Below are 21,194 nucleotides of genomic sequence, written 5' to 3' on the forward strand. Positions count from 1 at the left end.
ACTTTAAATTAATCTCACAATCTCTGGCCAATTTATGGTCCACAAAAATTTACAACTTCCCAAAGCCTTCCTCACCAGCCCTGCTTCATGAAGGCCTCGTGAGTCAGTTCACACAGAAAAGATAACTGGGGGCACTGTTTTATGGGGGTGTATTTGAAAGAAACAGAAAACTGTAGCATGAAGCTCGGGCAGTGCACTGGGCCAGGATTCGGGAGAAAGACATTGTTGTCCGTGCCTGAGGGGCTCTGAGAAACCCTCCTCATGGGAAGTTGCTGTGGAAGAGAGCAAGGGGATCATCCCTCGCCTCACCAGCATCGCTAGGGCTACACTAATTAATTCTGACAAGACTAACTAATTAATTCCTACAGAACCCTCACTTAATTGCTGGGAGAAAAAGTTTACCTCCGACTTCCATGGGGCACCAGCAGAGCTGAAATGACCTCCACACGGCCCAGGCTGGGCTTTGGCGGCGGGGCAGGGGCTCCCGGAGAGGGAAGCTGGGAGGAGGAAGAGTAGGAGGACGGAGGATGTGGCAGCTCAGGTAGCGGCGGGCGGGCCGTCCGGGCGATCCGCCAGCCCAGCCCAGCCCAGCCCAGCCCAGCCCAGCCCTGGCCGTACCGGGCGAGGCGCGGTGCGCGTGATGCGATCCCGTCGCTCCCCGCCCAGCCCAGCCAGTCCTGCCGCGTCGGGAGCCGCGGCCCCCGCAGGTCCCGCCCCGCGGCCGCTGCCCCGGCTGTTCCGCAAGTTTTTGACAGTTTGTTCGGCGCCGAGGGGGGGAGCCGGGCTGCCGCGGCGCTGCGCTGGGGCCGGGGCGCTCCCAGGACCCGAGCTCTGCCCGCCGGCACCATGTCCGGGACCCCCGAGGCAGGTGAACAAGCTGACGGAGAACACGTACAAAGTGAGTGCGGGCCGGGGAGGGGCTCCCGCGCCCACCTTTGCCCCGGGGGCCGCGCCGGGCTCGGGGCGGCCGCGGCTCCTCGCGCGGAATCGCAGCGACCTTCTCTTTTCGTTGTTTGTCCCCCTCTCCCTGTTTCCCTCCCCGTGAGTGATCCGACCCGTCCCGGTGTGTCGGGCCGCTCGCCTTCCCCAGCCAGGGCGGGCACGGCCGCGACAGCCCCGGGACAGGGCGGGCGTTCAGACCTGTTCCTCGGTTCTCCCGAGTTCCCTCGGTGTGTTTGGGTGATAAGGCGGTTTGGTGGTTGTGGTCCCTCTGCTTGAACTGTTTCTTCACAGGGGCCACAGCCTAAAAATGGCTTAACGCTGAGTTAAGTTGCTTGCCGGCGTCCCGAGCTGATAATCAGATTTATGGTGGTGCACCCAAGCACTGCCTCGAAGCACCGGCTGCTGCGGGCAGCCCCATTCGTGTCGGTAGCTTTCAAACTTTCCAAAATGCCTCGTTATCTGTAGAATTTAAAATATTTTGCTTGTGGCCACCAGATGCTTGTTTTGAACTTCTTTTCCCTATAAACGCAGTCCTTCCAAAACACATCAATTCTAACTGGGCAAAATTCCCTTTAGAATCATACTTTTGGCTGGGCAGCATTGGATCCGTAATCCTCATTCTGTACAGTGTGTTGAACTAGAGAAAGCACTCAAATTTGCATGAGTGAATGCATTTGCAAATTTAACTTACAGCTGCAGTGCACTTGCAGCTTTGAGCCCAAAGGAAAGCTTTCTGAGGGGTTGTTCTATTTTACTGTTTACTAAACCTTACTGGTTTACTACCATTTTCATATTTCTAAAGATGATGTTGTCATCACTGAAAGGTCTCTGAAAACATTTACTGGCAGTAAATTTTGATGTTTGTTACTTTTGTTTTTCTTCAACACACTTAAGTCAACTTTACCCCTTTGATTACACCAGTTAATACATGTTGTATTTGCTGTTTACTTTGGATTTAGTTATCAGTTTCATGCAAAATTACTTAAAAAAAAAAAAAAAAAAGAGATTACCTGGCTATAAATTTTGTCCTCTGGACCAGAACAGGTCATCTTAAACAGTCTGGTGCTTTTTGATATCAGTTACGTTCGTGGCAAGGCCATAAGCAAACATAAAATCCTCTCTCAGAAGAGCACCCTGTAAATATAGGCTCACAGAAGAGAAACCTGGGAAGTTGACTGTTCAGGGCTGTGCCAACAAAGGAATGTTCTACCTTGTCTATTGACTTCTAGAATGTAGCTAAAACAGTTTTACAGAGGAGGGGGAAGAAAATATCCTGTGTATTTTAATGGGTATGATTTAAAATAGGCTTTAAAGGAATAACAGACCTCTAAATAAGCAAAACCTTCCCTGCTATTCAGTACTTATTTCCTGGGAAAGTTTACCCTTTTGTTTTGTGTTTTAAACTAATTCAAAGGAATACTTAAGATTGAAATAACCAACAAAACCACAGTAATACAAAGTTAGTGTTGACAGTGTGATGAAATGCCTTCTATGTAGGTATTTTGAGAGGTCTGGTATGTTGTATCACATAGCTTGAACTCACAGGCCTGGAAACCCTCCTGCCCTGCCCTCATTAAAAATTGAAACTTTATCCAGATAAGGTATAAAGGCTGCTTCAGACAGAAAATGGATTCAGCGTCTACTTTAAAGCAGTTATTTCTAGATCAAAGTTGAAATCTTGAAAATAGTTTGTCACCTCTTAGGGGCAGAGAGGAGTAGCCTGTGTATTCAGCACTGGCTGTGACTGTAATCACAGCTCCCCCATCTAAAACAAATGAACACCTCTTTGTGCTGGGCTTCAGCCTGCTCTGCTTTGTTCAGTGGTGCTCGTGGAACTTCTGCTCTTGCTGTGCCATCCTGGCAATGCCCTGCTTGAAACACCGTGCTGGGATGGATGAAATTCATACCTTCTGTTTGTGCCTCTCCTACCAGTAAAAAGAAAGTCTTGGTCTGGGAAAACCAATTCAGTGTAATGCAGTGATGGCATCTGTGCTGCAGGGCTGAACACAGGCTTTGGACTTCTCAAAAAAAATCAACTTCTGGATGACCTGGAAAAGTAATAGAAAATTAAATTTAATACCTTGCTGGTCTGCTATTTTTGGAGGTTTTGTTGTGTGTTTGCTTTTTTTTTTCTTCTCACAGTGCTAATCCATTGGATTTATTAAATACATAGTAACCTGTGTTATACAAAGCTTCAAAATACACTCACAGAATTCATCAGGTGACCCTTTTATTTTTATCTTGTTCTTCCTTTCTGTTGGCAACAACACCAGAAAGTGAATACTTCAATGTTTTTCAGCTACCCTGACTAAGTAAACAACATAATTCACAAATATGTGTGCACACACAAAACCCAGGACTGACATTTACACTTTATGTAATACCTGAAGAATCGCCTTAACACATGGTAGGAATGGCACGTGCAAAATGAAGCCCAAGGGTGTGGGAGTCGATGACTAAAGAGGGCACAGCCTCCCTTTTGCCAAGGAACTGCTCAGAGGTTCCCTGGTATGACACAGCCCTGCCCTTGTCGCTCCCCGAGGTGATGTGACGTGATGTGAGGGGACACTGTGTGACCCCCTGGCACACAGACTCCATTTGTAACCCCAGGGAAGTTGTTGTGTCTTGGTGTGTCCCCACAGCCCACACAGGGTTGTTTTATCTGCTGTATGTGGGGGAAAACTACTTGGCATCCAGCTGGGATACACAGAGTGCAGGGGAAAGGGGACAAAACAGGAAAGTGCTGAGTTCCAGACCTGTCCTGTCCGTGTGGGCTGAGGGCTGGGCAGGCGGTCACCGAGTGCTCCCGTGGTTTGAGGTTTCCGGAGCTCTTCAGAACGGCAGGATAGCTGTGATTCACTGGCATTGCTAATCTTGGGGTTTAAAGATCTATTGCTCTGTATTCCAGTGACTCTTACCCAGAAATTTCGCTTATCAAAGTATAATCTAAAAAACCAAACCAAAAGAGCCCCTCCAAAAAAAAACCCTTTGCTCAATGGAGTGATGTGTTCTCCTCAGGGGCATTGTAGAATTACTTTGGCAGGCTATATTGTTTTATTGTGGAAATAGATCTGATAAATTCTGTTTAAAGTCCCAAATTCCGTGTTTCCATATTTTAAAAAGACTGACAATTAGAATAAACTACCAGACTTATTTACCAAAACTAAAATTCACCTATGGTCCTAGCACATTCTGCAGTCAGGCTGTCATTTAGCATCCCTGAAATACAAATCTAACTTGTGGGAGGAGGAGCCTTTGAAAGTTTGTGTGTGTGTGTTTAAAATCCAGTTCCACCTTGGTACAAATTCTCTCTTTTGACCTTACTTACAGTTATGCCTACTTAGAGTCTATCCTTGGGCAGGTGTTCATAACCTGGAAAAGTCTGTATTTGAAACACAGCGATGGATGACATATTAATGTTTCTCTTAAACAAGAAATGTTCCATCAAGATGACTGGTAATTAGTCATAAGAATTAGTCTTTTTGAATAAACACTGGCACCTTAATTTATTCTTTTCCATTCCATTAAAATTCTTTTAAAACAATGTTAAGCTAACTTAAAACCGAGATAGCTTAACATGAGATGTGCTGAGGGCTCAACTGTGCCCTTCTGAAAACTGTATTATGGATTTCAAAAGTTAAAGGAGATGAAATGCAGTAATGTACAAAATGCTTCAAGTACAGTAGAACACAGTATGATTTACTTTTTTTTATGGCTTTTGAATCTCCTCAGGTGGGTTCTCAGACATAGTGTGGCAACACTAAAGACCTTAAAAAAAATTTACTCATTTTCAAATTAAGAAATAACAATTTAAATTCAATCATTAATTGCTATACAAAGGTTAGCTATGAACAGCTGTAGTGATGGTAATATCAGTGATGATGCACATCAAGATCTACTTTGCTAGTTTTATAATTTCAGATTTCTACCCAAATACATTGCTATTTGCTCTTGCAAAAGTGCCTGCAGGATGTAAACTTGAATCTACAGGGAGTCTATGCATTGTTCAGTTGTGTTCATACCTGCTGAGCTATTGTTCAGTGAGGTGTGTCTTTAAGTAAAAAGCAATGCTGAGCATTTACAGGAAGGCACTTTTACAATGGCTGTCATTTGTTTTGAAGATTAGTGTTGTTTATATGACTATCAGGAACTGTGGGAGATATAATACCTACACACAAGAAGTGGAAATACAAGGCTTCTTCCTCCTCAGTCAGCTCTGTGCTACCAGGCTGAATAACTCACATTGGCTTCAGGATGGGAAAGGCACACAGCAACTTTATAACAGATTATATGAGGACTCAATGACTCAAATGACCAGAATAGGTTTCACTTCTGCTTTTTTTCTTGGGAGGTCACTTTTGCCAACTCTAAAGGCCTCTGCATAAAACATGTTTCTAGTTGCCTGTTTTGAAAATGTTTCCCTTTATTTCCATTCATCCTAAATAATAGAAAGCTGTAGGATCTGATCATGTGCCTCCTCTTCTCGTTAATTATTCTGTCCATGAGAGGTAGAGTGTCACTGGAATATAGGACACACGATTGACAATTAGGAGGCCGTGGTTTTACGCTCACTGTACAGTCAAACAATGTATTCTGAACCACTTTGTCTCTCCCAGGCTCTTTCTTACCTTGTGATCTTTATTTGGATTAAGGCAGAGGTTTCATTTCCACATCTGTGTACACCATGACAAATAACAAGACTGTGTTATTTTCAGAGACTTCTGACAACTTTAAATTAGTGGTTCTCTGGATCAGAAATTCTTCTTTGGTCCTCTGTCCTGCTTTTTTAGAAGTTTTGAGATCTAGCTTTAATGTATGACTTGAAATTTTGCACTGATGTTCAGTCCCACTCATTTTCATGACCTTTTCCTTAGACTTCAAGTAAGAGAAGCTTTAAAACTGTAAGAAAAAGCAACTGTACAAATAGATTTGAGTTGCTCTTGTCCCCTGTAACTTCTGAAGCTGAATAAAATATTACAATAATTTTAATTGATCTGAAATGTCTTGGCCATATCAAATTCATACCTGATCCTGAAGAGGGAGTTGCCTGTGACAGTTCCCCTTTTTGAAAAAGTGCTCTAGATACTTCTCCCTGGGCAGTACTTCAAAGACAGCCAGTGGTTAAGTGTGGTTAACTGTATGAAAAGACCACTAGAAGCATGACCAGGTTTTTTGTTTGCTTTGAGAATCTAGTCTTCAGCAGAAATTAAAAAAAAAACCACATATTATGCTTCTTTCTAATGTATGAAAGGGAAATAATCTCAGAATTATTCCACTGGGTCACCTTGGAGACCTGGCAGGGGGTCAGGGAGAGCTAAGTCTGTCAAACAGAGCTAAGACTATCAAACCCCAACCCTTAGCAGGAAAGTAGACGAGCCCTGCCCAGCGCTGTGAGGATCAGCAAACCATAGCCTGTGTCAAACCAAGCAGATTCCAAAGGGGAATTTCCATTGCAAAGGTTTTTGCCGTTTCTCGGGCGTTCACGTCTGGAGACTGGTTCTGCTAACAATCAACCACTGTGGCAGAGCAGAGCCTGAAACACTTCCAGAGACTGCCTGGTCTGATGGAGAAAAGATCCATTAGTTGTACTCCTTCCAGCCACTGCAGGCACTGAGCTGTAAATTGTTTCTTCATCTGTCCCAGCAGTTTGACATGCAGTGAGCAGAGGTGATGTACTGGAGCTCTTCCTCTGAGTCCCTTGAGTTTCAGTGGAGCTGTCGTGTTCCCACAGGGTACTCTGTGTCTGCTGTACTTGAAAAACTGCTATGGATCAAGTGGGTCTAGTGAAAATCAAGAGCTGTGTGGCCTGGCTTCAGAGAGGGGAGCAGTTGAGGGTAATTTTATTGGGTTTTGTTCACTTCCTCCCAAATGAAAACTAATGACACAGGTGCAATCACTGATTTTGTTTGAAATCTGAATTAGAAGATGTCAAGAAAACTGGAATATTAATCTCTGAATGTTTAAGACAGTAATTTAAAAAATCAGTACTTCAAGACAAAGAGTCAAGTTACCATTAGAATTTTTGGGTAGGTGGCAAAAAGGGTTTTACTCTGTAATTTTTTGTTTCAAGGAGCAGGGTTAACAGGGGCAGAATCTGTCCTTCAGGAAAATTATTTTCAGTACAGAGTGGTAATTCAAGGTGACATTGAAATTCTTACCTGCCATAAATACACAGCACCATGGTACACCTTCCTTTCCCCATATCCTCGAAATACAGAACTCTCTATCCTAAAACAATCCCCTAATTCAACTTTTTTTTTTTTCCTTGTGATTCACTGACTCCATGTATGGCAACAGACATCTTTAGTACACAGCTGGGAAGAAATAGGAAAAAGTTGGAATAGGAAGAAACAACTTGCTCCTTGGAACAAGTGTGTCCCAGTCCCACTGCCTCAGCAAGGAGGAGGGCAACAGGCACAGCAGCAACACTGACAGGAGCAAATTACAGAGCTGGGGCAGGAGGAGGGATGTTCCCAGACACCAGAGCTTGAATATCCATGCTGTTAAGTTGTTAAAATAGCCCTTGGCATTGTTGGCCCAACCTGAAACACACTTTCCCAAATGATTTCTGGATGTGGTTTGTGAGTTAACACAAATCAAGGGCCTGGGGACAATAGCTGGTTTGTTAGCAGTGATTGCATTTTGGTGGGTGAGAGTTTAATGGGACAGACCAGAAAACAATCCCAGTTACATTTAATTTGTACACAAAGGCAGAGAGGCCAGGTATTGTCATTCTGTGTCTGCTATTGATTTATACTCTACTAGTATTGGAATCTAATAGTTTTATTTTTTTTTAAATCTATATTTTAACTCAATATGACTGTTAAAGTGTTATTGGAGCTAATTCTTTTAGTTAGGTATAGTGCTGTCTTTGAAAAATTAAATAAAATTCTGTCTGCCTGAAAATAAGACACATGTGATGGTATTGCTGTTCTTTTTGGGTCCATCTATGTACTAAACATAAATATTTGCATTCTGTTAGTAGTGTAACTGACAAAAGCTTGATAATATTTCACTTATCTTGAGTCTTGTACTTCTTGTAAACAGAAAGCATCTGTTTTGAATTCCTTGAACTTGAAAGTTCTGCTGTGTGAACAATAGTGAGTTGTGTCATAAACGTTTTGCCATAAAAACAGTAAGAATAACAAAATAGTGTCTTCTGGTATCTCATCATCTTCCTTTTGGAATACCACTATTTATGCTACATGTGTTCAAGATATCATAAAGAGCAGGATTCTGAGGAGTGGATAATTGCTATATTTATAGCAGCTGCTTTTCCTTTTTCAGTGCTCATAGCAAGTAACTTTGCAATATTGATTTGGGGGGAAGGGGGACAGTTGTTATCTTTGACCAGAAAGAGGAGAAACTGAAGCTCTTGAGTAGGGACAACTCAAACTTTGTGGGGGATTTTCCTTTTGGGAGTTGGCAAAAGTTTCTTCTCCCTCCTTCACCTCCCAACTTTAGGCAAACCCAAATTTGGATTCCCACTTCATAGCTTATTTTCTACTTTTTGCAAAGACTATGGCTAAAAACCTTTATGGATAAAGATTTTTCTCTCATCTTTATTCCACCATCACCTACCATAGAAGACAGTTTTGTGCAAACTTTGATCACATGCTTGACATCCTTTTGTACTATAAACAGCCAGATTGCTTTCTACCCCTGTGAAATAGTTTACTTTTTTTTCCTGTTTGTTGATCTTAAATGCTCAGGTTTTTTTCCCTTCCATCCTTTGCTTTCCTCTGTATCCCAAATCTTCCAATTTTCATCCATCCACAGACTTTTCAGATGGATGCTGTACATATGAAACTGAAAACTAGACCTAAGTGACACTTAGATAAACACTTCCATCCACTGTTAAATTGCCTTTGTTATAACACAAAGTTTGTTTTCTCTTCACTAGAATGTTATGGAACAGTTCAATCCAGGACTGAGGAATTTAATAAATCTGGGGAAGAATTATGAAAAAGCTGTTAATGGTAAGTTTTCTAAGTGCTAACTTTAGAAAGATTGTTTAATTTTCATTTAAATATACATATTAGACATGAGGGTTGTGTACAAGTTTAATTTCCAAGTTGAACTTTCGATGTGTATATTAAGAGAAAAAAAAAAACAACTAACAACCACAAACACACAAATGTATGTACCTTCTCCCCAACCTTTTGGGTTTTTTCCACTGTCCTGAGGAAGTTGCCTCACAAGCACTTAGGCACAGAGCTACTGCAAAATAAACTGATAGTAGGTTTAAATAACCCATATTAGAATAATAACATAAATGGAAAAAAACCACCAAAGTGATGTAAATTTGATATTTTTGGTTTTTCTCTGAAAATATCTTGCAAAGATGTTTCACATCCTTAGATCTGTTCCTGCTCACCTACACACGTCACTGCCTAAGGAACCCTGAGAACAGAACAATGGGAATGAATATGAGTTGCAGTAGTGGATTGCTTTTGTTGTTGTTGCCCATGCTAATCCTGATGGTATTTTTTTAATGGATTCAAAATCAGAATGAATATATTTGAATTTAAGGACATTTTAGAATCCAGTTGTTTACTTCCATCACTGACTTCACAGAAACTATCTAGGAAGGGGCTTCCAGGACTGGGCTCTTGTTTCCCAAAGCCTATGCAGTGTAGGACCTGCTAGAGCTTGCTCCATTTCACCCATGCAGACCTGTTGAACTGCTTGATATCATATTAAAGCAATGTAAAATGTCTCTAATTTTGCCTTGCTCAAGCCCATGGCGTGCCTTTGCCCTACATGTCATCTAGTACTCTGAGAAATGTGATCCTGCAGAAGTAGTGCATAGCCAAACAGACATTAAAATCTCTCTTCATGCAAATTTTAGGCCAGGCTTGAGAAAAAGATAAAACCAGAGCCTGCTGGAGATGAAAATAAGGAAATGTTGATTTATCTGTAGTGGTGCCTAACTTGATGGATGAACACGTGGTTACCTAATACCTGACCTTAGGAATTACAGGTAGTGCCAGAAGTAGCAACAAGTGTTTTCATATTCACTTGAAATATTTCTACACCAGTTTCTGAGGGTTCTGCTTTTCACACACTTTGCCGTTGAGGTGTTACACTGTGCCTCTTCTGATTCAGTTTGTCACCAGGAGTTCACAACATGACTGTGCAGAGCACAGAGGAGAGGCCGGGGTGTTGTGTCCTGACACCTTTGCCTTTAGGACTGGCTGATAAAGCAGAGCTGCCACGAGTGCTTCATTTGCAAGGGACGTGTACAATGTTGCAACAACTGTTGCAAAGTCATCTTTGGACTCTCATAAATTGTTAATCTCTCCACCACCAGTCCTGAGCGGCGTAAATAGATCTGGAGCACGGAGTAAATACTCTGTTGCTAAACAAACACTTTGTAGCTTTCCAAAAAAAAAAAAAAAAAAAAAAAAAAAGCCAGAGTAGGCCAACAGTGAACATAAAACTTGGGAGAACTCCTGGTAGGTTTATAATGTGTTTTTAAATATTTTAGGGACAAAAGGTCAAAGCTCCTTTTCTGCAGTAGATTAAAAGCCATAGACTGGTGAAGGGACTGTACAAGTGGAGTTCTTGATTTTAGTTTGGTTAGCACAGGGGAAATCACACATTTTTTTCGTCTTTTTAGTACCTGCATTAGGAGAAAAGAGTGAGTTTGGGCTGTCTTGAGGAAACACAGATAGGAGGAGCTGGACTGGCATCAAATCTCCTCGTGCAGGTGGCACACTGTGCTCCACCACAGCACCATCATAATTCTACAGCTCAGAAAGGCTGAACACAGAGCACCTATGAGATGGAGCTGAGGCAAAATTACCCTTTTCTAGTGCAACAGAGCCCCAAAAAGAATCTTTGTTTCATTTGGAAAATTCTCAGACTTCTCAGTGAATATACTGTTATGTAATCAAAGATGTCACCTTACTAGTAAAAGCTATAAAATACAGACCTATAATTGGCAATTATATTCCTCTCAGAAAAAAAAAATAAAATTCTAAAGTCAACAGCAAGTCTGCTTGGCTTTACCTTTTGGTGAAGAATGTTTTACTACAAAAAAATTATGAAGACTGACTTCAGTAAGTATTTTTCACTGCCCTTTTGCATTAAAATCTTGCCAGTTTGTCTTTGTTATTTCTTTTCTTCGTGGGTGCAGACCAGTTCTAGACACTGTGAAGATGCAAGGCAGCCACTGCAGATCTACTCCCTGAGTAAAGTGCTTTTCCCCACTGCCCTCCCTGCAGTTTGAGTCCTGACGTTTCCGTGTTCGTTCTGGCAAAACTGGCTCTGCTGTTTAAATCAGCCATAACCAGGAAATGATTAACTGGGAATAACTGGAACCTTCATGATATATATTAAGAACTTATTGGTTCCTGTAACAGCCAACTTAAGCAGGAAATGGTCATTTGTTTTTGAAGGGCTCCAGGTCCCTTGTCTCGTGGCCAGTTGCCATTTCTCACATCACTGCTCTGCCTGGTCAATACAAGAGATCTTGGCATTGCTGGTAAATTTAGGACTGCATTTTGGGTTTTTTCCTCCAGTTTTATTGGTACCAAGGAATTTCGTTATGTCCTGACCAATGGCTTATGGCTAAACCTCCCCACTGGATGCTGACTGCCCCTGGGTCTGCATGAAAGTTGGAACTAAATAATGTCTTCTGGTGTCCTGTCTTTGTCTTCTGGTTTCACAAATTAGCAGGAGCACAGGGGCTTGTGTAACTCTCTATGATAGATTTCCTTGTTGCCATATACTCCTCTCTTATTCTCTGTGCCCTGGATTACAAGACTTCAGAGGATCATAGATTAATAAAAAATGGAAGATATTTTGATTTTTTTTTAACATTTTCTTTTCCCTCACCCCCAGTTATGATAGTGGCTGGAAGAGCATATTATGACAGCCTTGCAAAGATTGGGGATATATCAGCTGGTTCTCCAGTTTCTAAAGAATTGGGTAAGTGAAATCCTTCAAAAATAAACTTTTTGTTTTCCTGCTGGCACTTCATAGAACTAATGTGAAGTAGATAAGGATCAGTAGAAGTATGTTTTACTCTTAAATGACACATAGATGAAAAGGATGAGATGCCTTTAAGGTATATTGTTTCATATTCTTTCTCAAGACACTTAAAATGTTCTGACAAAGTGACCTTTTCTTTTTCTCTTTTTGTGACTATATATCTGCCTGTGCATTCAAAAGCATGTATTTTTAAGTTCATATAATTCTAAAATAAATACCAAAAAAATACACAGCTTGATTTTTAATGCAGAGATGAATGTTGAAATACTTTTGCAGTAGAATACTGGTGTGAAGAGTCCTAGTGTATGACAGCAGTTCTAAACTAAAACCATTTTCTGGATGAGTTTCATTGTGAAGGGTTCATGTTTACCTCACTACTTTTGATCAAGTGTATCACTAAAAAGTTCTCATATGCATTATATTTATTTTCTAGTTGAGCTTTTGAAAGAGAAACTAGACTCAAAGATGGATTAATTTTACATTATATAAATCTACTACAAGTTCTGTACTTCCCTGAAAATAATTTCTGAATTTTTGAAAGATTGTCATCTGCACTTGACCTTGACAACTTCACTTTTGTAGGCTGAGCAGTGTAATTCTAATGTTAGGCAAAGAAGTACAAAGTATTTGTACTATTTCTTACATCACTACAAAACAAAGAACCGGGAACTACACTGCAAAGAGGAAACATTTGTTTGATGCCTTTATTTGCTTTTTGACAAAAATAACTTGATGAAGACTCCTGGCTCAGAACTTTTGATTTTGGGCAGTGTAGGGCTCTTCCAGTGATGTAACATGGATCTGCTCCTGTAACCCACAACAGTCTGTTAATTCAGCTGATTAAAAAGGGTGGGTTGAGCAATTTTTTTTTTTATAGCTCTGGTGAAGTGGAACTGAGGGGACAGAACTTCCTTGAACAGTGGCCACTGGTTTCTATGTGCTGCACACATTTTTATGGTTTGTTCTGAAACCACTTTGGGTGAGTGTGAACTCCCCTGTTCAAAGCTGGGAGCGGCAGAACAGCAAACAGGGCAAAGCAAACAGTCCTGATGGAGGTGCTTTCTGTGTTTGCTCTGCAGGGTGTTTACAGAAAGCAGAGCTGCTGGTGTCAAACTACAGCACAAAAGTTAGAAGAGATGACTATGCAGAGTCTTATAAAATATCAGAAAATGCACAATCACGATATCTGCAATCCAGCAGTTGGGCAGATGCAGGGAAGCAGCTGATTTATTGGATGTGATGTGGCTGTGGGACACTGCTTGTTGGAAAATACTATCACTGGGCAATCTTGTGCTGAATGCTGAAAAGAACTGGTTTTCCCTATTATTGGGGACACTACAGGATTGTGATTGAAAATATATTTTTGCTTAATTATGAGTTCTTCCCTTCAGTTACAAACCTTTTTCTAGACATACTGTATTGAGAAAACCTGGCCTTCTTCGGGGTCAGGCCGCTAACCCTGCTTTCTGTTCACCTTCTGCTTTAACTGTTCCTGCAGAAAAATCTATTCTTCTTAATGAAAACAGTAACTCTGGATTTTTTTCACCATACTCTGATGGAATACTTAATTTAAAGACAAGGAAAGCCAGTGAACACTGGAAAAGGAAGGATAATGTGGTTAGGAATCTGTGAGAGATTACTTGCATTTTCAAGAAAAGAAGGCATTGAAGCTGGGCTACAACACTGAAATATTTGCCAAATAGACAACAGACACTCAGATGTCTTTAAAAGTATCTGCTTAAAAAGAAAAAAAAAAAGAATTTACTGTACACTTTTGTATTTTTATAATATTACAGTGAATGCTGAGCAATGTGGGATGTGTGAAGACCAGATCAAACTTTGCTCATCTGTGGGCCCTATAACCCCAGGGGAGTTACTGTAGGTGCAGCCCCCTGTGGAATTGGCTCTTCCATGAGTTCCTTTAGACTTGTCAAAAGACACATTATTGACCACTAGCAGCTCTATCATGCAAAATACTTCTGTTATCTTTGCCAAAAAAGAGGTCATTTTACAGTTCAAACCCAAACCTGCTGGGTGACCTGGAGTATATTTACTGCCAAGTGTGATGTAAAGATTTGTATCAAAACCACAGTTAATCCTTCTCTTCTTCTCATAAGGAAACACAGAACATGGTCTTCTAAAATGAGCCAGTAAAATGGATACCAGCCCCACAGCAGGGCAGAAACAGAAATGGAACACCAGTACAGAAGGAATTTTTTGAAGTAGAGGGTAGAACACATAGAGGCCAGAGAAACAGTGGGGCAAAAAGTAAAAATGCCAGAAAAATGCTTTCTTCTGTCAAAGGAGATTGGAGCAGAAGGGGGAAACAAAGAGACTGAAATGGAAATCTGGATATTCCAGCTGATGCAGAGCTTTTGTACTAAGTATCTTTATCTTTCAAGTCTGGTTGAAGCACTCTGGATTATTTTAATACAGAATATTTTAGGCAAATTGAGGCAGTAGAAGAATGTACTGCAGTCATAACACAGTCCTTGTGAATAAGGGATAAGTTGATTTAGTCAACATTCTTTCTAATTTCTTATTTCCCTAAATTTCTGAGCTTGTAGTCCCTCAGACTTGATGTGAGCGTTTAGGAACAGAACCTGAATTTATGTGGTTCAAGTTATTCTGCAATATGGAATTTGCATACCTTTTTTTCCTAGGCCCCTTTTGGAAATCCCTCTAGGAAGGAAAGATAGGAAACAAGAAACTGCATGTTTAAAAATGTAAAGATTTCATACTATTCAAATTTCAGGAAACCACAATAAAATAATGCACTAAAACCAATTTCATGGAGACACTGCACCACAGTGTTAAAATAGTAACTTTTGTGACGTTAAACACAGGTGTCTGAGGCTTTGTCATATTGATTTTTGGTGCTCATAGTTTTAATAAACTCTCTCCTCTAGTAACACAGTCTGTAGCCTGCACAAGGAATCAGGAAGTTATTTCCTACTCACTAGGAAATACTCACTACTCCTTTTCTTATCTTCCCAACTATCCTCTCTGGCACCTGCCAGTTGTTGTAGCTACATCTCATTTCATATTGTGGGTGTAAATTCCCACTTTGTTTGTTGTGTAGCAATTGTATCTACAGCAGTCACCCACAATCACATTATGAGTCTGTACCTAGAGTTTATTGCTTAAGAACTAGGAAGTGTAAACTGTTAATTGCGTGTCTAAACAGAAAAAGAAACAAAAATATTACATTGCATGTTCTTGATTGATGGAAGTAAAATGCAGAAGATCAGTATGTTAAAACGACAATCAGAGGAGACAAAAATCCCTTCCTAAATCTAACCAAGACTGATAATTTTTTTAAAGATTACTCTGAGTTATAGGCTCGTATTTTCATAGTTGCATTCTGTTAAAACTTGAGTAACATCTAACAGGCTCATAGGCATCCTTTGATAACTGGTTTTTAGCTTTTTGTAAAGAAAACTAACAACATTTTGATAATCATATATATCTAATACTAATAGAATCAGTAGGGTGAGGTCCAATCTATGGAGAGGTCTATCTGATTTTTCTTTCCTGTGATAGCCACTTTATTTTACATTTGCAACTAAGAGAAGCCCTGTGGGCTTTTCTCTCTCCCTCATTTCTCTTTGCAGAAATGAGAGATTTCTGTATCAGAAGCTGTGAGCTTTAAGTGGTCAACTCAGAAAAATTTTGGAACTGAACTGGAAAATTCTTATTTTGCTAAGAAGAACATACCTACTTGCTGAAAAAATTCTATCAGACTGTAATGTAAGGCAGCACCATATTTTTAAAACACTATCTTGCAAGTATTTGTCATTCAAAACTGTCTATTTTCCTCCTGATTACAAAGCAAAATTGCCACTTGAGCAGGTACTTTTCTGAGCTATAGCTCTCTGTTGTTAATCCTGGGATACAGCACTTGTGTCACTCTCACTAGAGAGAAAGCCAAGCAGAAAAAGAGAAAATTCCATAGTTTAGGATGCATATAGCTAGCTGCCCTTCCATTAAAATAAGAGGGGAGGGGGGGGAGATGTTGGCTTACTTTAACATACACACTGGCCCTGTCAGCTGGAATCCTGTTTCACTTCCCTCAGAAAGGTGACACCTCACACTCTTCCCTTCTCCGGCTCATTGCAGCTGAAGAGGAGGGATCTGTCATCTTGTCCCACCTCACTGCATCCCTGTCAGCCCTGCTGGAGCAACAATGTGCTACCTTTGGAATAGACTGTGTTGGATAGAAAGGCAAGGGAGGTGTGCCAGCAACTACAGAACCTTTAGCACCTCATCTGGTGGAAACTTCTGGGAAAGCAGCTTAGAGGCTGTGGTTTAAGCAGTTACAACCAGGGCAGCTTTTCCTATGGAGCATAAAACATTCCACTATACTTATTATGGAATTGCATTGGAAGAAGCCACTCCATTCCTGTGTTATGAAAGGAAACTACACAGAGAGTGTCTTGAAATGGAAATACAAAGTAGTCATGGGCTTTTTCAGGAATGAAGTTTTATATCTTCCAGTTTTATAAGTAGCATTCTGGGCTGGTGCTGTACAGACCTCCAAGCTGCTATAAGAAAGGTGGAAAGAGATGAGCCAGCCTTGGGTCTGTTTTTCCCTGCTAAAATACAAAACAGAAATGCAGAGAATAAAAGGTGGGTTTGTTATTGAACATAAAGAATATAAATGTTTAAAAATGGATACTGCAGCTTGTTCTTACAGGACTACCCAAAATAACAAGTTTATTCTCTATACAATTATGTTGTTGTAACTTCTGTTACGAAGACTTCCAGATAAGGTGCAAATTCTCTGGTTCTAGAAATGCCTGATAGGAGAAAGAGAATATGACAATACACAAGGCCTTTGGGATGATTGCAGTAGCACCAGGGGAAGGAAAGAAGTCAGATATTCATAGGACTGCAGTGATATTTTTCCAGTTATTTTTTCAGATTAAGTTAGATAATTGGTCATATTTCTCAGTCAATTTTAGTATTTTATTCCCCACCCCCTCCTGAACTTTACAGCATCCTATGAACTGAAGCTGATTCTCCTGCTTTTAGTCAGTGATAAGATGTGGTATCACACTCTTTCAGTCTACAGCCCTGAACTGCCCAGGTGGTTGAGCAGCTCACAGGGAGCACTGGCAGTGCTGTTCCTGCTGATGCCTCATACAAGGTGATGCCTGTGGCACCAGGGCAGGTGTGTTGGTACCTGCAGCTTTGGGAGCACCTGCCTGTGTGCCACAGCTCTGGACTGTAGCACAGAAATCCATAATGATACACATGAGCACACACCCTCGAGGGGAAAATTAGATATTCAAAACACCTACAGTGAGTGTGTACTTGATATCTTCATGCTGTGCCTCAGAGGCCTGAGAAAATAGTGAAAGTGCCATGAAGGGAATCCTTAAAGAATTTCTGACTACACTGGAACACTTAAATGTTATATGAGTCTTACACGTGGTGAAGACATCCTTCACCTTGCAGTAGAAACCCTGGGAAGGGTGCCCTGAACCTCACCTGTGTGTCCATGCAATATTTCCTGTATTGTGGCTGGATCTACGTAAAAAAGTGACTTCACTGTTGGAGGTGTGAGAACTGGCACTCTGTGTGCACACAGGTGTGTGCTCCCCAGAGCTTTTGAACTTACCCAAACACAGGAAAATCAGCTGGTGCTGGGGCTCCTACAGTGGCCAGGGGGCTGTTCTCCCTCACATCTCCCAGCTAAGGATGCTCAGCAATCAGTCTTTCCTCACTGCCAGCACCAGGTACGTCTGTTGGCAAAGAATTAAGAGAAAATACACTTGGTTGTCCTCCCAGTGAGAGAAATAGATGGAAAATAGAAAGTAAGTGACAACCTAGTGAAAAAAGCGACATCACATTTGTAACTAGCTTGTAAATCCTTTATTGACAGTCTGACTATATTTAGTCTCTACAGTCAGCTGGTCCTGATGAATTATTTCTCAACCAAAAAAAATGAAAAATCCAGTATCCATTGTAGATGTCACAGTCCCAGGGGGAGGGCAGGGAACCAAAACCGATTGTCTTGGACTTCTGAGACAAAGACATTTATCAAAACTTTCAGCTCAATTTGGGTGTGGGTTTTTTGGTGGCTTTTTTTGGACACTGCTGAGACTGTGAGACTCGGTGGCAGTTCCAAAGTGCTGTAATGGAAGTTGCAGTGATTCCTTGCAGTTTATTGCATTTCATGTAACATTTATAGTGATGATAATGATAAATATTTATCCTCTCTTGTACTGAAACCCATAAAGAATTGTAGTTTTTACTGTTTAGCATGATTTGTATGTTCCAGACCTGCTGGAAAACAGAGATAACTCTCTTACATGAGCTTCCTTAACTAATCTGCCTAAAACCAGCTGGACTTCACCCAGGCAAGTTGAGGCTTGTGGCTGTATTGTAACTTATTTTCTTTGCACCCGACTTGTGTGAGGATTACAAGTCACTTGTTTAACAGCACTGCAGCTCAAGTATGAAAAGCTGCTGACATACAAACCTTGATATATTGTGGGTTTCTACATTTGGGGAAAAAAAAAACAACAAAAAAACCCAAAAAACAGCTGCCTGCAGCAGTCTTCATATATATTAGTAATGGAGTAACAGGTGGAAAAACAAGTTTGTTCTTTTTCATGCATTATTTATATGGCATATGCTTTTCCTTTCCTTTTTTTAGCATTAAAATTTAGTCTCTGTGCTTAGCAATCATCTGAAAAAAGATGAATATTTCATGTTAATTAACATCTGTTCAGTGATATAGTAGGTTTAAAAAAATTCTAATCTCTGAATATTTTTGACTTAGACATCAAAAGGGCTTGGGAGAGAAAGGCAAAGTAGACTGCAGACTAAACTTTGCTAAATCTGCAATAAAGTCACATTCCTCTTTAAAATACAATGTAAGCTAATGTGTTTGTTCCATTGAAAATCCAAAAATAGGAGCATCACACCAAGAATAAATTTGGAGTAACTGGCAATTGTAATGATCTTGGTAATCTCATAAGTATTCACTCTTGTCAAGGCTTATGTGGGAATAGCTAATGGATGAGAAGTTCATTGCCCAATTTATAGCAGGTAGTGCATGGTATAAATTGTGCAGTACTTCTTAAAATCACTTCTGTCAAGCTGAAAGAATTTGGCATTAATTTTAGTCTTAGTAAGGTATGTTTAAAATGCAAGTTTATCCCTGAGTTTGACTGATTATGGCTTATAAGCAGTCCTGGACTTCTTAAGGTATAAAGGAGCTGAGGAGTATTTTGTCTCTTTTAATATCTAAACATTCTGAAGTTTTAAAGAAAAATCATAATTTTAATTCAGGGAATTTAAATTCTGTCTCATGTACTGGGAATGATATTTTCTTCCACATGGTCAACAAAGTTTTAGGACAACAAAAAGATGACTATAGTCGTGATCCTGGATTGCAGAAGGAAATGCTGTTTTAAGAGGTGCTTGGCTAGTGAAGTAGGAATGAGCTGTGCTCTATCCCTTCACTGTTTGTCAAATTATGAAATGGGAAAAGGATTTTTGAATAACAGGATTCTTTGATTCTATTTCTCCTGCTGAGGGCAATGTGTAGCCTAATGATGGGGAGGTGATCGAGAAGTATTGCCAGAGAGACAATTCTTGTACGTATATGCTGTGTTTGTACATACAAACATGGGCATTTCAAAATAAAGCAAATATTTTGGGAAGGACAGAACTTAGTGCTCAGCATTCACTGTAAAAGTAAAATGGCAAAAAGTTCCCCTTGGTCCAGCAGAAGTATGTTGTACCTAGAAAGTTGTCTGTGCTGGTTAAAGCTGTTGTGGACTCCTGGTCAAGTATGTTGGTTGTGACAGCTGGAAAGACATAATTTGACTGGATAAAAACAGAGGCCACAGTTTGGGGATTTTTTGGTTGAGGTTTTTTTATTCATTCAAGCAGATGAAGTTTGGACTGTGGTCAAAGGCATAAAAACTCTGCATGGGCTAGAATCCATTTTTCCCTGTGAAGCCAAAGGAGGAACACAGCAGTGATGTCCTGTGAGAAGGGGCAAGTAGAGCCCTGGGTTCATCAGACCCAACACCATCAGTGCCCAACTCACAGAATTAGCAACAGTGTCCTGTACAATCCTATTTATTGCTTACTGGGTTTGTCTGGACATGAGGCAAGATACTTAGACTACTTAGACTTGGGCATCATCCAGGACTGTTTATCTCTTCTGTATCAATGAGACTAAAAAGATTTTAATATTTAGAAGTAATTAAACTTGTGAAAAAACAATTAAAACTGAGCTATGAGGAAACTGAAACTTCTTAACTCTGAGCATTCAGTGAGTTTCAGATAATTACTTGAAATATTGTGTGTTAACTTTATATGAGAAATTACACTTTTTTTACATGTCCAGTAATATCATAACGTTCAGTTTCATTCCTCATGGTTCAGAATCATATCACTTTGGGGATTTTATTTCACTGGACTGATATACGAATACACAGATTTCAGCCATTGTGTCATGGAAGGTTTTTTCATTTCTCTTAACCTGTGTTTAATCTGCTTTAAATTCATTAACTTATTCGCTTCTTATATTGCCAAAATGTTTCTGTTGTTCACATTGAGAATTCTGCGTATTTTAAAATTAAAATTGATCTCAGAATGCTGTTTAGAATGTGAAGTTCTCCTTGCTTCTATTTTTATTTACAGATTTTATTTATTTATTTATTTGTTTATGTACAGTTCTAGCTGCTACAGTTCTAGCTACCATGTAGACTGGCCTTAAAATACTTCACTATAGTCTGAAATCTCTTCCCCTTTTCTCGATTTTAGGCTTTATTCTTTTTTTTTCTCTTCCCCTTCACCTCTGCAGTCACCTTCACCAAATGGCACTGAATGGTCATGTGTCAGTGCCATTTTGTAAAATGAACTACAGGGAGATTTACTCCTTGCTTCCTATTCCATGGTCGCTCATGCAGTAAGGAAAGGCAGACTTGACCTAGTCCTATTGATTTATGTGCATATTACTGTTAATTCTACAGAAGGAGGGGAGTGTGCTAAAGCATTCTGGACAAATTGTATTAGAAGCAAAGTGCAGTTAGAGCTGGGGAAGTTTTACATGACTTTGTCCTTCATTGTGATTTTATTCTTTCACGTTAAATTCCATTAAAAATTTTAGCCTTCTTTAAAGCATCTGTTGCACAATTCAATCCTTCCTATGACAGAAGGATAAATTTAACACATTTGAAGCTGAACAGATGTTTTGTTCAATCATATTTATTTGTCATACTGTATTT

General features: G+C 40.2%; 2 protein-coding genes across 2 annotated transcripts in view; one reads left to right on the top strand and one right to left on the bottom strand.

The window, feature by feature from the left end:
* Window positions 1-315, bottom strand: part of NPTX2 (neuronal pentraxin 2) — a 55,348-nt gene extending 55,033 nt beyond the window's left edge. Inside the window, 1 exon segment of the mRNA XM_008928024.3 lies at window positions 310-315. Coding sequence (XP_008926272.3) covers window positions 310-315 — 6 coding nt within the window.
* Window positions 316-640: 325 nt separating this feature from the next.
* BAIAP2L1 (BAR/IMD domain containing adaptor protein 2 like 1) overlaps window positions 641-21,194 on the top strand; it is a 34,977-nt gene continuing 14,423 nt past the window's right edge. The window contains exons 1-3 of the mRNA XM_018067333.2: window positions 641-898; window positions 8,846-8,921; window positions 11,791-11,877. Of these exons, the coding sequence (XP_017922822.2) occupies window positions 641-898; window positions 8,846-8,921; window positions 11,791-11,877 (421 nt within the window). The remainder of the gene's footprint in view (window positions 899-8,845; window positions 8,922-11,790; window positions 11,878-21,194) is intronic.

The sequence above is a fragment of the Manacus vitellinus genome, unplaced genomic scaffold (assembly GCF_001715985.3).
Source record: "Manacus vitellinus isolate BGI_N305 unplaced genomic scaffold, ASM171598v3 scaffold_12_pilon, whole genome shotgun sequence".
NCBI classification, from domain to species: domain Eukaryota; kingdom Metazoa; phylum Chordata; class Aves; order Passeriformes; family Pipridae; genus Manacus; species Manacus vitellinus.